This window comes from Macrosteles quadrilineatus, unplaced genomic scaffold, assembly GCF_028750875.1.
Source record: "Macrosteles quadrilineatus isolate MER2022 unplaced genomic scaffold, UCM_ALF_1.0 Scaffold_3__2_contigs__length_128488019, whole genome shotgun sequence".
Lineage (NCBI taxonomy): Eukaryota > Metazoa > Arthropoda > Insecta > Hemiptera > Cicadellidae > Macrosteles > Macrosteles quadrilineatus.
The window spans coordinates 113,614,279-113,632,228 of NW_026542596.1; the positions used below are offsets into that span (position 1 = coordinate 113,614,279).

General features: G+C 36.1%; 1 protein-coding gene across 1 annotated transcript in view; it reads left to right on the plus strand.

Moving 5' to 3' along the window:
- The window catches only part of LOC128989480 (uncharacterized), a 455,521-nt gene extending 437,571 nt beyond the window's left edge, over nt 1-17,950 (plus strand). The window contains exon 6 of the mRNA XM_054411373.1: nt 17,765-17,950. Within this exon, the coding sequence (XP_054267348.1) occupies nt 17,765-17,950 (186 nt within the window). The remainder of the gene's footprint in view (nt 1-17,764) is intronic.

A 17,950-nucleotide genomic window follows, 5' to 3' on the forward strand; every position in this document is an offset into this window, starting at 1 on the left:
TGTACACTGATACAGACTGTCAGTATAGTGATAACAACAGACAGGGTTGGATCAGTCATGTTCTGACAGTGATGCGTCACTTCTGTACAGTGTTCACTGATACAGACTGTCAGTGTAGTGATAACACCAGACAGGGTTGGATCAGTCATGTTCTGACAGTGATGCGTCACTTCTGTACAGTGTACACTGATACAGACTGTCAGTGTAGTGATAACAACAGACAGGGTTGGATCAGTCATGTTCTGACAGTGATGCGTCACTTCTGTACAGTGTTCACTGATACAGACTGTCAGTGTAGTGATAACAACAGACAGGGTTGGATCAGTCATGTTCTGACAGTGATGCGTCACTTCTGTACAGTGTTCACTGATACAGACTGTCAGTGTAGTGATAACACCAGACAGGGTTGGATCAGTCATGTTCTGACAGTGATGCGTCACTTCTGTACAGTGTACACTGATACAGACTGTCAGTGTAGTGATAACACCAGACAGGGTTGGATCAGTCATGTTCTGACAGTGATGCGTCACTTCTGTACAGTGTACACTGATACAGACTGTCAGTGTAGTGATAACAACAGACAGGGTTGGATTAGCCATGTTCTGACAGTGATGCGTCACTTCTGTACAGTGTACACTGATACAGACTGTCAGTATAGTGATAACAACAGACAGGGTTGGATTAGCCATGTTCTGACAGTGATGCGTCACTTCTGTACAGTGTTCACTGATACAGACTGTCAGTGTAGTGATAACACCAGGAATGGTTGAATCAGCCATGTTCTGACAGTGATGCGTCACTTCTGTTCAGTGTGCACTGATACAGACTGTCAGTGTAGTGATAACACCAGACAGGGTTGGATCAGTCATGTTCTGACAGTGATGCGTCACTTCTGTACAGTGTACACTGATACAGACTGTCAGTGTAGTGATAACACCAGACAGGGTTGGATCAGTCATGTTCTGACAGTGATGCGTCACTTCTGTACAGTGTTCACTGATACAGACTGTCAGTGTAGTGATAACAACAGACAGGGTTGGATCAGTCATGTTCTGACAGTGATGCGTCACTTCTGTACAGTGTTCACTGATACAGACTGTCAGTGTAGTGATAACACCAGACAGGGTTGGATCAGTCATGTTCTGACAGTGATGCGTCACTTCTGTACAGTGTACACTGATACAGACTGTCAGTGTAGTGATAACACCAGACAGGGTTGGATCAGTCATGTTCTGACAGTGATGCGTCACTTCTGTACAGTGTACACTGATACAGACTGTCAGTGTAGTGATAACAACAGACAGGGTTGGATTAGCCATGTTCTGACAGTGATGCGTCACTTCTGTACAGTGTACACTGATACAGACTGTCAGTATAGTGATAACAACAGACAGGGTTGGATTAGCCATGTTCTGACAGTGATGCGTCACTTCTGTACAGTGTTCACTGATACAGACTGTCAGTGTAGTGATAACACCAGGAATGGTTGAATCAGCCATGTTCTGACAGTGATGCGTCACTTCTGTTCAGTGTGCACTGATACAGACTGTCAGTGTAGTGATAACACCAGACAGGGTTGGATTAGCCATGTTCTGACAGTGATGCGTCACTTCTGTTCAATATGCACTGATACAGACTGTCAGTGTAGTGATAACACCAGGAATGGTTGGATTAGCCATGTTCTGACAGTGATGCGTCACTTCTGTTCAATATGCACTGATACAGACTGTCAGTGTAGTGATAACACCAGGAATGGTTGGATTAGCCATGTTCTGACAGTGATGTGTCACTTCTGTTCAATGTGCACTGATACAGACTGTCACTGTGGTGATAACACCAGACAGGGTTGGAGCAGCCATGCCCGGACGGTTGCCATGGTAACGTTGCCGCCAATGTGCCGCGCCTCAGTTCTGTGTTGTCTCCCGTGTGTTGAAGCCTGTGTTTCTGTGTTGGTGTGATTACCTAAGTGACTCGAGTGTTTTCAGTTTTATAAATACATAAATATATATTTATTGAAAATTGCGCTAAAAATTTGGTTTTTAATTTAATGACGCGTTGGTTTTTTTAGGTCAAATTTAGTCATGTCTTCAAAATTTGAATGAAAATTTCTGAAATATTACACTTCTTTGTTATATAAAAAAAAAGATATTCTATTAGGTTTCGAATAGGCCTACGTAATTAGTTTTTAACAAATTGTTTTTCGTCGATGTCTTTACACACATTCAAAACTACTTATAAATTACTGTAATTTTCTTTAGCTCTAACTTTGGCTTTTTGTTTTATCACAGGTTAAGGCGAACCTATGCTGTAATAACAACACATTTATCGATTATTTACCTACAAAAGGTCACGCAATGTCGTGTTTATAGTTTTGACGTGTTAAGTTGAAAAGTTTGATCACGTGGTTTTAAACTGCGTGTACGGTTGCGCATGCTCACATGCTGTCAGTATTTCTGATAACTATGTAATGTGCTTTTAACATGACTTTTCGAAGTTTAATTCTTCTTCTATTATCAATTATTAAATTTTAAGCAAACACAAATGACGTATACAACGTTTTAAACTTCGAGTTCTTTTTATAAATAACAATAACAATATGTATTTATTTGTATTTTACATGTAAAATAAGACTAAAGGTATGTAGTTAGCTTTATTACTAAAGTCTGGTGGCAATTAACCATTAAACATAAAAATATGTATTTTTGTAAAAACACGGCTAATTTATTTTTACTTTAGTTTGTTCCAAATATATTTTCAATTAATTGTTTATCCACTAAAAATATAAACTAATCCAATCGATAAATTGTTTTAGTAAATAAGATTTTTTACATGTATGAATTTAAATTTCTATTTTAAAATTTCAATTTAGTTAAGTCCGAGAAATTTCATTATTAAGCTCGATCCAGATGTATTGACCAGTTAAAACTTGTTGAAACTCTTTCAAGTAGCGCCATTTCCCGAAGGTCTGTCCAGTAAATTACCAAATTCCCGCGAGAGTGAAAGTCACTTGCTTAACGTCTTAGGAACTCCGTAACTTTTCTAATTACTCTTGTAGGTTAATTATGAAGGTCGTCAAGTTTCAACACTTCTATAATCTCATGAGACCCACGTCATTTTTTTCTTACGGACTATTAGCAATTAATAATTATTTTACAAACTGAATATTTCTGATAATAAATTAATTGTAAATAATATGTTCAGATTTTTTCAGAAATATTTAGGCATTTACTGTAAACTAAACGAAACAAAATTAACAATTCATAAAAGTAACATTAATTTTGATACAGTCTTTATTACTTTCAATTTTGTTTAATGATTTTCAATAATAGGCCTATAGTTTCTAAATAATGCTTTATCCTTCCAAGATGTTTCTTTTGTGAGGTTTCAACAAAATTTGATCTTCAACTTCGTGTAACTTTGGTGTAGAAAGTGTAGTCGATGTATTTCTCATTATAAAAGAGAATTCAATGTTGGAGAAATGTGTCTTCACAAATACAGTTCCTAGGGAGTTCATGTATAGGTTTTAAGTAGTTTTTAAGTTTAGGCGTAATCAGCCGTGTTCTGTGTTGTTGTTTATTTCTGCGACAATATTCGATACGAGTAAAACATTGAAAAAACATTAATACGTTTCAGCCAACACTTCAAATCCACTCTTATTTATGTCCACATTTTAAATATAATAGAATAAAGCTATTAACCTGTGATATAGACGAAGATGCGGCAAGTAACCGAGTTAGCCGTATAAGAGCTCTCCATCGATCTCCACGATGGCCAACTCAGCGTCCTTATTGTTTCGAAAGGCCTTTAACCAATCATTAGTTCCAAACTTAACCCACATTGTCTAGCACAACAGGCAACTTTCTCTATAACAACTTCCTCAGTACTGTGAATGGCCTGCTACAGTCGCCTCTATTATGTAGTGCTTACCGCGAGATTCCAAAATGGCGGAGATACTTTTCCATGGTGGTGTGAGGTGTCTGGGTAACATCACACATAATGGTGTCATACCATTGAAATGAATTTAATTTTTTACTGATATTATAGACAAACGTAAATACATCCTAACATTAAACATCCAATAAAAAACCGAGATATGGATTGGAACCAACCAAACCAATGTTCACTGGCTATATCGTCTACAATAATGTGACAGTCACCGAACCAATATGATAAATTTCATGAGTAAATTGGGTTTATCCATTAAAATAAGTATACTACGTAATATTAGGCTACCTTAGAGCTACGAAACACTTTGTATAAACTCAGTTTATATCCCTCAAGTTTGATAAAATTCCCATTCATAGAATGAGGTTGAAAGAAGTTATGTTATCATTAGTTTATCACGATAGTAAATGAAGTTATAGGTGCTATAATTTAAAATGCCTTCCCATTTAGTGAAAACCATAAAGAGGGATTTCTAATAAGTTGGCCCACACTCTTTCTAAGTACTTTATGATGGGTTATCCTCTGGATTAAGATTGTGCAAAATATGAAAGGTTTAATTTACCTGTTGCGTCAATGGATCCTAGTGTTATAAAATAACTAAAGAGGTTTCGTGCTGCTAAGCGTTGGAAGAGGTTGGAAGATCGTTAAACTACAGTTTTATCACCCGCGAATGAGGTCGTCAGCACATTTAGGACACATAACACGAAACACATACGAAACGAAACTGTATTTTAACGTTTTCCAACCTGATGTGCTCGCTTCGTAGCAGAAACAGCTGTAGTTATTTTATAACGATAGGATCAATTGACGCAACAGGTAAATTAACCCTTTAAATTTTTAAGTACTTTATCATTTTAAAACTAGCTACAACTTTGAAAGAGTGTAGGCGAAACGTTTTGTCCAGAGGCTTGGTTTAACTAGAGCTACCCCAATTGCTTTTAACAATACCAAGATGTCAAAGTATATTTTTTCATAGTCAACTTTAATATGTATTTCTTCCTACCCATATTCAAAAATATATATATTCTTAGCGATAGAAGGACTTTAGGTTATTGTAACATTTTGCTCAGCAAAAATACTCAATTTTAACTGGTGGCGTTGTGGATTTTTAATAAAAAAAAATCACTTTCTCCACTTGGAGAATTTAAACCATTATAGAAACTTTTACCTGTTATAATAATGTAAGTTTATCTTCAATAGTGATTTAAATGTGCACTTTATCAAAAAGTTTGAAATCACTTTTAACAACAGATATTAAAACAATTCACTATAGTATTGAATTATAAAAACACATACATTCATATCCTACGTTAATTAGCTATATTTTAACATAATTATTGAATCTTTTGTGCAGAAAAATGAATTTTGAGTCGTAAAGTGAACAATTGATAGACTATAGAGAGGCAAATTACATTTGTACGGCGGTGGACTCAGTTTCAATAATCCTGTATGTGGGCTGACATCCGCACGCGCGGTGTTGAACCACTGGCTGGTGTGGTTTTTAACAAACTACCCTACTTCTCTGCAATATTCATGAACAAAACTTACTTAGTTGAATTAGTATTGACTAACCTGCTTTACTTTAACTAATGCACAACAAAATGTATAATCGTGCTCATGAACAACAATTATTTTGTTAAATGACTACCTATTGTTAGTATTTGTATTTATTCCTTTTGTAAGAGGTTAGCAAATTTGGAATTTAAATTAAAGCGAACACTTGCCCGTTTAGTTTCTCAAAGCAGTTCGTGGAAAAAACCAAACAAAGTAAATAAAGACGTCTTTATTAGCCAGCGTTTTTTCTGATATATCTCAGTTTTTCAGAACAACTTTTAATAAGCTTAACTTTAAGTAAGCAGTTTAAAAAGTGGGCTGGTCTTGGTAAATAAACGCGTACACACGACACCAGTCAGTTATGCTACTGTACCACCTCTTTACTATTCTCTTGGTTAGGACATGATATAAGAACTGAACAATGTATTTAATAATAATGATGATTAATGTAATAATACTGAAAGACAGTAGGCATAGCTTTAAAACACAATTCCACAGTTTTTAGGAAATAAAATTATTTTTCTGGTTATTTTTTTAATTACTAGGTTTTAAAAATACATAATCAGCTATAACATTTATGTGAGCTTATAACGTTAAAAAATAAATAGATGATCAAAAAGATAAATTTATAAATAAAAATTCCTTTATTTCCGAGCGCTGAGAGACGCTACAATTAACTGTTTTACAGAGTGACTCAGATAGTAAAAATATTTCAGATCAATATTATCAAAACAAAATTATTAGAATGCATTGCTTTTGGCTATTCACGTAGTTCTCTATTTTACCTGAAAAACCCCAAGTTACAAAAAGACATAGTCTGTAAAACTTGTTACAATAACACCTTTAGTTACGAGGGTTTTGTTTGCATTCGACGAAACTAATAGTTGTCCTTTGTCACCGTTGGGTAAAGTTGTCAAAATCTGTGAATGTGTAATGTTGTATACTCTATGTCGCGTCCTCAAACTGTATTTGATACTCAACCTTACTGGCCTCAACATTCCATGTAATATTTGACGCTACGTCGCTAAAGCAGTGTGCGAGAAGAGTGAACGTATCACCATAGAGTAATCCTGTCAGACTCAGTGAATTTGTAATGTTGTATACTCTATGTTGCGTCCTCAAACTGCACCTGACACTTCACATCACTGTCTTTAACATTCAATGTAATATTTTACACAACGTCACTGAAATAGTGTGCGAGAAGTGTGAAGGTTATCACCATAGAGTAATCATGTCAGACTCAGTGAATGTGTAATGTTGTATACTCTATGTCGCGTCCTCAAACTGCACCTGACACTTCACATCACTGTCTTTAACATTCAATGTAATATTTGACAAAACGTCACTAATACAGTGTGTGAGAAGAGTGCACGTTATCACCATAGAGTAATCATGTCAGACTCAGTGAATGTGTAATGTTGTATACTCTATGTCGCGTCCTCAAACTGCACCTGACACTTCACATCACTGTCTTTAACATTCAATGTAATATTTGACAAAACGTCACTAATACAGTGTGTGAGAAGAGTGCACGTTATCACCATAGAGTAATCATGTCAGACTCAGTGAATGTGTAATGTTGTATACTCTATGTCGCGTCCTCAAACTGCACCTGACACTTCACATCAGTGTCTTTAACATTCAATGTAATATTTGACACAACGTCACTAAAACAATGTGCGAGAAGTGTGAACGTTATCACCATAGAGTAATCCTGTTATACTCAGTGAATGTGTAATGTTGTGTACTCTATGTCGCGTCCTCAAACTGCACCTGACACTTCACATCACTGTCTTTAACATTCAATGTAATATTTGACAAAACGTCACTAATACAGTGTGTGAGAAGAGTGCACGTTATCACCATAGAGTAATCATGTCAGACTCAGTGAATGTGTAATGTTGTATACTCTATGTCGCGTCCTCAAACTGCACCTGACACTTCACATCAGTGTCTTTAACATTCAATGTAATATTTGACACAACGTCACTAAAACAGTGTGCGAGAAGTGTGAACGTTATCACCATAGAGTAATCCTGTTATACTCAGTGAATGTGTAATGTTGTGTACTCTATGTCGCGTCCTCAAACTGCACCTGACACTTCACATCACTGTCTTTAACATTCAATGTAATATTTGACAAAACGTCACTAATACAGTGTGTGAGAAGAGTGCACGTTATCACCATAGAGTAATCATGTCAGACTCAGTGAATGTGTAATGTTGTATACTCTATGTCGCGTCCTCAAACTGCACCTGACACTTCACATCAGTGTCTTTAACATTCAATGTAATATTTGACACAACGTCACTAAAACAGTGTGCGAGAAGTGTGAACGTTATCACCATAGAGTAATCCTGTTATACTCAGTGAATGTGTAATGTTGTGTACTCTATGTCGCGTCCTCAAACTGCACCTGACACTTCACATCACTGTCTTTAACATTCAATGTAATATTTGACAAAACGTCACTAATACAGTGTGTGAGAAGAGTGCACGTTATCACCATAGAGTAATCATGTCAGACTCAGTGAATGTGTAATGTTGTATACTCTATGTCGCGTCCTCAAACTGCACCTGACACTTCACATCAGTGTCTTTAACATTCAATGTAATATTTGACACAACGTCACTAAAACAGTGTGCGAGAAGTGTGAACGTTATCACCATAGAGTAATCCTGTTATACTCAGTGAATGTGTAATGTTGTGTACTCTATGTCGCGTCCTCAAACTGCACCTGACACTTCACATCACTGTCTTTAACATTCAATGTAATATTTGACAAAACGTCACTAATACAGTGTGTGAGAAGAGTGCACGTTATCACCATAGAGTAATCATGTCAGACTCAGTGAATGTGTAATGTTGTATACTCTATGTCGCGTCCTCAAACTGCACCTGACACTTCACATCAGTGTCTTTAACATTCAATGTAATATTTGACACAACGTCACTAAAACAGTGTGCGAGAAGTGTGAACGTTATCACCATAGAGTAATCCTGTTATACTCAGTGAATGTGTAATGTTGTGTACTCTATGTCGCGTCCTCAAACTGCACCTGACACTTCACATCACTGTCTTTAACATTCAATGTAATATTTGACACAACGTCACTAAAACAGTGTGCGAGAAGTGTGAACGTTATCACCATTGAGTAATCCTGTTATACTCAGTGAATGTGTAATGTTGTGTACTCTATGTCGCGTCCTCAAACTTCACCTGACACTTCACATCACTGTCTTTAACATTCAATGTAATATATGACTCAACGTCTCTAAAATAGTGTGCGAGAAGTGTGAACGTATCACCATAGAGTAATCCTGTTATACTCAGTGAATGTGTAATGTTGTGTACTCTATGTCGCGTCCTCAAACTGCAACTGACACTTCACATCACTGTCTTTAACATTCAATGTAATATTTGACACAACGTCACTAAAACAGTGTGCGAGAAGTGTGAACGTTATCACCATAGAGTAATCCTGTTATACTCAGTGAATGTGTAATGTTGTGTACTCTATGTCGCGTCCTCAAACTGCACCTGACACTTCACATCACTGTCTTTAACATTCAATGTAATATTTGACAAAACGTCACTAATACAGTGTGTGAGAAGAGTGCACGTTATCACCATAGAGTAATCATGTCAGACTCAGTGAATGTGTAATGTTGTATACTCTATGTCGCGTCCTCAAACTGCACCTGACACTTCACATCAGTGTCTTTAACATTCAATGTAATATTTGACACAACGTCACTAAAACAGTGTGCGAGAAGTGTGAACGTTATCACCATAGAGTAATCCTGTTATACTCAGTGAATGTGTAATGTTGTGTACTCTATGTCGCGTCCTCAAACTGCACCTGACACTTCACATCACTGTCTTTAACATTCAATGTAATATTTGACAAAACGTCACTAATACAGTGTGTGAGAAGAGTGCACGTTATCACCATAGAGTAATCATGTCAGACTCAGTGAATGTGTAATGTTGTATACTCTATGTCGCGTCCTCAAACTGCACCTGACACTTCACATCAGTGTCTTTAACATTCAATGTAATATTTGACACAACGTCACTAAAACAGTGTGCGAGAAGTGTGAACGTTATCACCATAGAGTAATCCTGTTATACTCAGTGAATGTGTAATGTTGTGTACTCTATGTCGCGTCCTCAAACTGCACCTGACACTTCACATCACTGTCTTTAACATTCAATGTAATATTTGACACAACGTCACTAAAACAGTGTGCGAGAAGTGTGAACGTTATCACCATTGAGTAATCCTGTTATACTCAGTGAATGTGTAATGTTGTGTACTCTATGTCGCGTCCTCAAACTTCACCTGACACTTCACATCACTGTCTTTAACATTCAATGTAATATATGACTCAACGTCTCTAAAATAGTGTGCGAGAAGTGTGAACGTATCACCATAGAGTAATCCTGTTATACTCAGTGAATGTGTAATGTTGTGTACTCTATGTCGCGTCCTCAAACTGCAACTGACACTTCACATCACTGTCTTTAACATTCAATGTAATATTTGACACAATGTCACTAAAACAGTGTGTGATAAGAGTGAACGTTATCACCATAGAGTAATCATGTTATACTCAGTGAATGTGTAATGTTGTGTACTCTATGTCGCGTCCTCAAACTGCACCTGACACTTCACATCACTGTCTTTAACATTCAATGTAATATTTGACAAAACGTCACTAATACAGTGTGTGAGAAGAGTGCACGTTATCACCATAGAGTAATCATGTCAGACTCAGTGAATGTGTCATGTTGTATACTCTATGTCGCGTCCTCAAACTGCACCTGACACTTCACATCAGTGTCTTTAACATTCAATGTAATATTTGACACAACGTCACTAAAACAGTGTGCGAGAAGTGTGAACGTTATCACCATAGAGTAATCCTGTTATACTCAGTGAATGTGTAATGTTGTGTACTCTATGTCGCGTCCTCAAACTGCACCTGACACTTCACATCACTGTCTTTAACATTCAATGTAATATTTGACAAAACGTCACTAATACAGTGTGTGAGAAGAGTGCACGTTATCACCATAGAGTAATCATGTCAGACTCAGTGAATGTGTAATGTTGTATACTCTATGTCGCGTCCTCAAACTGCACCTGACACTTCACATCAGTGTCTTTAACATTCAATGTAATATTTGACACAACGTCACTAAAACAGTGTGCGAGAAGTGTGAACGTTATCACCATAGAGTAATCCTGTTATACTCAGTGAATGTGTAATGTTGTGTACTCTATGTCGCGTCCTCAAACTGCACCTGACACTTCACATCACTGTCTTTAACATTCAATGTAATATTTGACACAACGTCACTAAAACAGTGTGCGAGAAGTGTGAACGTTATCACCATTGAGTAATCCTGTTATACTCAGTGAATGTGTAATGTTGTGTACTCTATGTCGCGTCCTCAAACTTCACCTGACACTTCACATCACTGTCTTTAACATTCAATGTAATATATGACTCAACGTCTCTAAAATAGTGTGCGAGAAGTGTGAACGTATCACCATAGAGTAATCCTGTTATACTCAGTGAATGTGTAATGTTGTGTACTCTATGTCGCGTCCTCAAACTGCAACTGACACTTCACATCACTGTCTTTAACATTCAATGTAATATTTGACACAATGTCACTAAAACAGTGTGTGATAAGAGTGAACGTTATCACCATAGAGTAATCATGTTATACTCAGTGAATGTGTAAGGTTGTGTACTCTATGTCGCGTCCTCAAACTGCACCTGACACTTCACATCACTGTCTTTAACATTCAATGTAATATTTGACACAACGTCACTAAAACAGTGTGTGATAAGAGTGAACGTTATCACCATAGAGTAATCCTGTTATACTCAGTGAATGTGTAATGTTGTGTACTCTATGTCGCGTCCTCAAACTGCACCTGACACTTCACATCAGTGTCTTTAACATTCAATGTAATATTTGACACAACGTCACTAAAACAGTGTGTGAGAAGTGTGAACGTATCACCATAGAGTAATCCTGTCAGACTCAGTGAATGTGTAATGTTGTGTACTCTATGTCGCGTCCTCAAACTGCACCTGACACTTCACATCACTGTCTTTAACACTCAATGTAATATTTGACACAACGTCGCTAAAACAGTGTGTGAGAAGTGTGAACGTATCACCATAGAGTAATCCTGTCAGACTCAGTGAATGTGTAATGTTGTGTACTCTATGTCGCGTCCTCAAACTGCAACTGACACTTCACATCACTGTATTTAACATTCAATGTAATATTTGACACAACGTCACTAAAACAGTGTGTGAGAAGTGTGAACGTATCACCATAGAGTAATCATGTTATACTCAGTGAATGTGTAAGGTTGTGTACTCTATGTCGCGTCCTCAAACTGCACCTGACACTTCACATCACTGTCTTTAACATTCAATGTAATATTTGACACAACGTCACTAAAACAGTGTGTGAGAAGTGTGAACGTATCACCATAGAGTAATCCTGTTATACTCAGTGAATTTTACAGTTCTGCATACCTAGTTTAAGTTTTAATCATGTGGGTTACAAACTGCCAGAGTGTTTATGATAAAACGTATTTCTTCTCTTTACTTATTTTTTAACTTTAACATCTATAATTTTAAGTTACTGGAAAACTCACACTACGAATACAACTATTTCATACACTCAAAGTAAGGTTTGGCACATGACCAATCGATTATCGTACCTCATTAATCTGACTAAACTAGACATTATCAATTTTGTTAGTAAAATTGTTTATCATTGAAATAACTTTAGTACTACAAAAAATGTAACAGCTACAAAAATGATGGAGTTTAGGGTTTTTATCAAACTCCTATCTTCGGGATTGCATTTCAACATTTTTATTTTCTAAACTTATAGAATGTTATCAAATTTGTTTGTTAAGTAATAGTTAGAAACAATATATCTATTATACTCATCATTGGAGCTTCAATTTCACAATTCTCTCTTGATGGTGCAAACAAATCAATATAAATTATTATTTATTCCGAATCTACCACTCCCCCCCACCAAACATCATCCACGTTTATTTCCTGCAACAATGCGAAGGGGTGGGAGGGGGAGGGGGAGGGGCAGAGATGATGCAGGTTGGGTATTGTTTACTCTGGTCAGGGTATATTTAGACCTGTCAGTATGTCCATTGACCAGTGGGTAGTGGCGCGGCTTGCTCTAACTGGACCAGTGTATACAGTGAAAGTGTTCAAGATATCAGTGTGCTCGTATTTTGTTTTGTTGAATTCGTGATTCTGTTTAATCAAAGGTGAATGCGTGGTAAATATTGGATTAGTAAAAAGTGTTATTTATTCAATATTGCTAAGTCTCAATGCAGCTTAAAACAATAAATAATACATTGATACTACTTATCTAAAGACAAATTGCCTAACCATGGATGTTTTTCATACATTTATTTTTGTTTGTATCAAATAACCTGATGTTGTTTTTGTAATTTTGAAAATGTGAAATTTAAGACATTGTTTATGGATTTACGTTAAACTTTCGTGTACGTTTATACACTGATCATTGGTTGTATAAAATATTAGTTCTAAATAAATACCTCATTAATATCAGTAATTAATTACTAAACATTAAGTGACGATGACTTTAGTTACTTGTGATAATACTGTGTTAATTAAATCAATAATTTATTCGTGTTGTAAAATTAACATTAATAATGTACATTAACATTAATGTATAAATTAACGTGTTGTAAAATTAAAATTATTGTGTTGTAATTTAAAAATTAATATAACTAGTTTAAAGTTATCCTAAAGAAGTTTACGTTATATCATTGACATTGCATAAACGAAAGTAGGCTGTAAAAAGTAAAACTAGTAGCTTGCCGGTTCCATGCTGGGATAAGTCAGTAAACGTTGGTTAGGAGATACACACAGTAACTGGTCAGTAAGATATATGGCTACATCAACTCACCTCACTCTATGCAGTAATACATCAATAAGCTCATGTCACTCAATTTTACACTCATTACACTCGGTTTGATTATGTTTTTAACACGCATGAAACTGTGCATTGCTGTTCCCAATAAATCATTAAGTGGTTATAAACTATACTGTGGTTAAAACTTTAGTTAAAGACCGGACACGTGGGCCCCGCTGAATCTGTTACAGCATTTTCGGAATTAATTTAGAGACAATTATCTTGTAAGGTGACTAATTTTAACACAGTTTTTAGAAGGTTTTTTTTGCAAGATAAATATATAATATATTTTTTCGACCTTCAAATATCAATCTTTTAGTTTAAAAGCTCCGCAATACTTCACTTTCTACAACCAACACTGTTCCCTAGAATCATTTAGTTATACAAACAGCTGACCTTGGTTATCATATAATTTTCGCCACGTCTAGGCTTGGCAGTGAACGTGTAATGTGGAAGGCCGAGATAGATTTATATTACACATGACCGCCACGCAAACACGCCGCCATCTCGATTCCTTTGTTTGGTCCCACGGATCACTGCCACCGACGAGCATTTATTTTCGCTACAAAAATATGGTGGTATTTTTCGTAAGAATCTGTGAAACCGTGTGAAAGCAGTAGAAATAAATTTGGTCTTGTATAAGTACGAATGCTACCAGTGACATACATTGTAAACTATGGTCGTCGCCGCCACTTTACGTGCTTGTTACTTGCAAAAAAATTATAAACAGCTGATAACTGTTTAAGCAGATTTTAAATCGTCACAGATGTTTGGTATTGAAGCTCGGATGATGATTGCGTCAACTCTTACTAAATATCTGCGTAGAATTGATATATACGATGTTTTACTGGATGGCTAGCTTAGTGGTTAGAGTGCACGCATATCATTAAAAAGTGTCCCGGTTCGATCCTGAGAAAAGTCTGTAGCTTTTTGATGGTTCGAAAATGGACCCGGCTCTCCCTGATTACTGGGATTCAAATAATTGATCCTAGCTACTGAAACAGCTGATCTTAGTCTGTAACAAAGCTGCACAGATCGTCTCGCTCAATTCTACACTTTCACTCATGTTTCGGTTAATGCACGGGTGACATCCCCATATCGATTGATGATTTATAATTGAATTGATACACTTTTACTAATCAAGTTTTGAGCCCTTATTACTGCTCTAATACTGAGCGATGAGTATGAATTCATTTTCAATAAGCTTACTTGTAATAATTACTAAACGATGCCTTCCATTTAATTGGACCAAATGTCAATTATACTAATGAACCTTTAACCTAACCAATTACCAAAATATTTACGTTTTATTGTTTTAAAACGATTTTTATATTAAAAAAAAAACATTTCCTTGTCAGTCATTATTACCAAAACCAACATTTTCTTGTATTAAACTAAATTTAATTATATTACACTCAGTGTAAACGGGAAATTGTTTAACCGTTTATGTTAGCCTACACCACACCAAGTCTTGTTTGGATTTGAAAGCTCAACGTGAACTCCATCACCTATTGTGTTCCCGCCATGGCAGTAGCCAGTAGTGATCGAAGGTGCTAGTGAACCTCCAGTGAAGTGATAGTGATAGTGAACACGCCACACGCCTTAGCGGTACAATCAGCGACACGTCGTCGACATGATCGATTGGGTATCGATAGTTCGTCATTCACGACGAAGGTTCTCCAACTATATGTACGCGGTACCGAACAAAGTGAGAAAGCGACGACGACAACCGAAACGTCAAGACAGCCAACCTCCCGAGGACTCGTTCAACTGTGCCTGCTGCTGGACCGACAAGGTAAATCGATAGTCATATCGAATCAATCGATATATATCATTTTGATTTTTTCGATAGGTTTAGATATTGTTTTTGGATGTTAAAACTGACTGCAAAATTCTCCAATATTTTTACAATCGCAACGTAATAGTTTGCGATATCTACTGAAGGTTCGATATGAATCATCGAAATATCGATAGTTCGATTTCTCCGACCGTATCTAATGCTTTATCCTTTGAAATGTAGTCATGGGCGGAAGGCTAATGTGTTTGAGACGACAGTGGAGAAGAAGAAGAAATAAAGTGCACGCTTTACAGTTAATACAGGTGCGTTTTTATTGCTTATCGACAGTATTGTAAAAGCATTTCGATAATATCGTATCCAAACACCGAATGTTAGGTCTACAATGATGGTGTTTGTCTTTCTAAGTGGTATATAATATATTTCCGATTTATTGTTGTCTTTGAAATAAATATGTGTGCAGTAATTCTGTTAAATCAGATTTAAAATGTTGTTATAGGACACACAAAAATTTGCTGGATAATAATTTAAATTCTGAAAACCAAACTCGCTGAGCTCTGGACAATTAAGCTAATCCGAAAGTTGATTCAATTGGAATTTCATACCTCGTTATTTCTATTGTGTTTTTAATTCGTTGGATTATTATAATTCACACCACGTTCATTGTACACTAACGATGGTTAAATTTATTACCTACATTTAATACCTATCTTATTAATTTGTGATTAATTTAAATGATTATCCAAAGTTGCTGTGGTAAATAAAAAATACCCCCGCCGCAGCAAACCTGCCGTCTTAGCGAATTTCCATTTGGCTGAATTGATTTTCAATTGATCTATTTAAATAACATTAGGTTTAATGAGTACCTTAGCTACGAGTAGGTTTGCTGCTACAAGGAAACTAATAAAGTGTGTGTTTTAAGTAAAATAATTATTGCTTAGTATAAAATGAATATATTTGCCAAGTTTGATCAAAAGATATCCATAAACAAGCAAACTACAACATTTTACAATATTCTCCATAAGAATAACATGGGAATTTTAAATTGACCATTTTTTTAGTTTTCTCCGTAACCAATAACCGTACAAAAACACTTTGATGTACTGAATTGTTTGTTTTTTTAAGCTCTTTAAGATGGTTTAGAGGAAAATTGGAAAATTTTGTGTTTTGAGGGTCAAAAGTGAGAAAAACCAATTTTTACCCCATAAAACCCCCCATAAAACCCTGTTCCCATGGTCCGATCATGCTGGATCGCGAACTCATTCAAGTTTATCCCGCCTTACACCTTTAAACCAAATTTCATCAAAATCGGATAAAAATTACTCAAGTTATCGTGTTCACGGACACATATATATATATATATATATATATATATATATATACATATATAAAAATTTGAACGAATGGTGTTTTTGGCCTCTGGGGACATCAAAATGAAAAAGTATATCGGTCCCGGGCCTAAGTGTTACCATGAGACCTACGGTAATAGCTACTTCCCTATAGGGAAATTCGCTAAAAATGTTGTGGACTTAAATATTCAATTGTAGATAAAAAGTGTAGGCAAATGTTTAATTAAAATTACAAGGTTCTCTAGTCTCTAATTAATAAAAGCTGTTTTATAGAATTAAGCTTAAATGCTTATAAAACTAGCTTAAAGTATTATAAATTACATTTAGCAGCTCCTGAACTGCTTAGTATAGGCTATAAACTATTACATACCTAGTTTAGCAGTTCAAATATGGTGTTTAATAATCCACTCTATATCTTTCACCGAATATGGCATTTTCAAGGGGCATACATCTGTAGGAAACAAGAAAAGTAAGATAGTAAGCACTATATTTGAACTGCAAGACAAGGTATGTATAAGTTAAGTTTATTTTAATTTGATTTCAAACAGTACATACCTCGTCTTGCACTTCATATTAAAAAAAATAGTAATTTGTTTTATTTTACGTGACAATAATACGTACTCAAAGTAATTCAACGTTATTAGGGTAAAAACATTGTAGTATAAAACATATATAGGCCTAATGCTGAAAATATCATCTCAAGTAGTAATTGGATTTTTAACTCTGTTCACTTGGGAGGTGAATCACACAGTTAAAATAACCAAATCAGAAAAATCGAAGCATACGAAAGGTAATTTCACCATTTTAGAACCTTTCACCCATAAGGATAGGAAATAAGTTTACGTCGTCTATCCTAGTTTTAGCATCTGGTGGCTGTTTCTGAATCGAGTGTTTCTTCCGCAAGACTCATGTCGTATCACATAAAAATACCTGGAGACCGTGCTTTGCTCGAAGAAAGTCATTAGTATACTCTGAGATCAGTGTTCTCCTATATGGAAACTCTATATAGGTCAACTCATTCCATTCACTCACGCTGCATTCGGAGCTGACATGCACACAGTACTTTGTCTGGTGAAGTGGTTAAGGTGGTAATATGTGATTCTTTTTCCAGAAAACGCGATACGCGGGAGACGAGGAGGAGCTTCCTCCACCACCTTCGCCCCCTCAGCTCAAAGACGTGTCTGAACATGACGGTATCCCGCGGACAGGCTCAGAGAGGATATTGAATGATCCCACTCTACACAATCACGTCCACCAGGCGCCCACACAGGTACGTGGCGTAGCCCTAGTGCCGTAG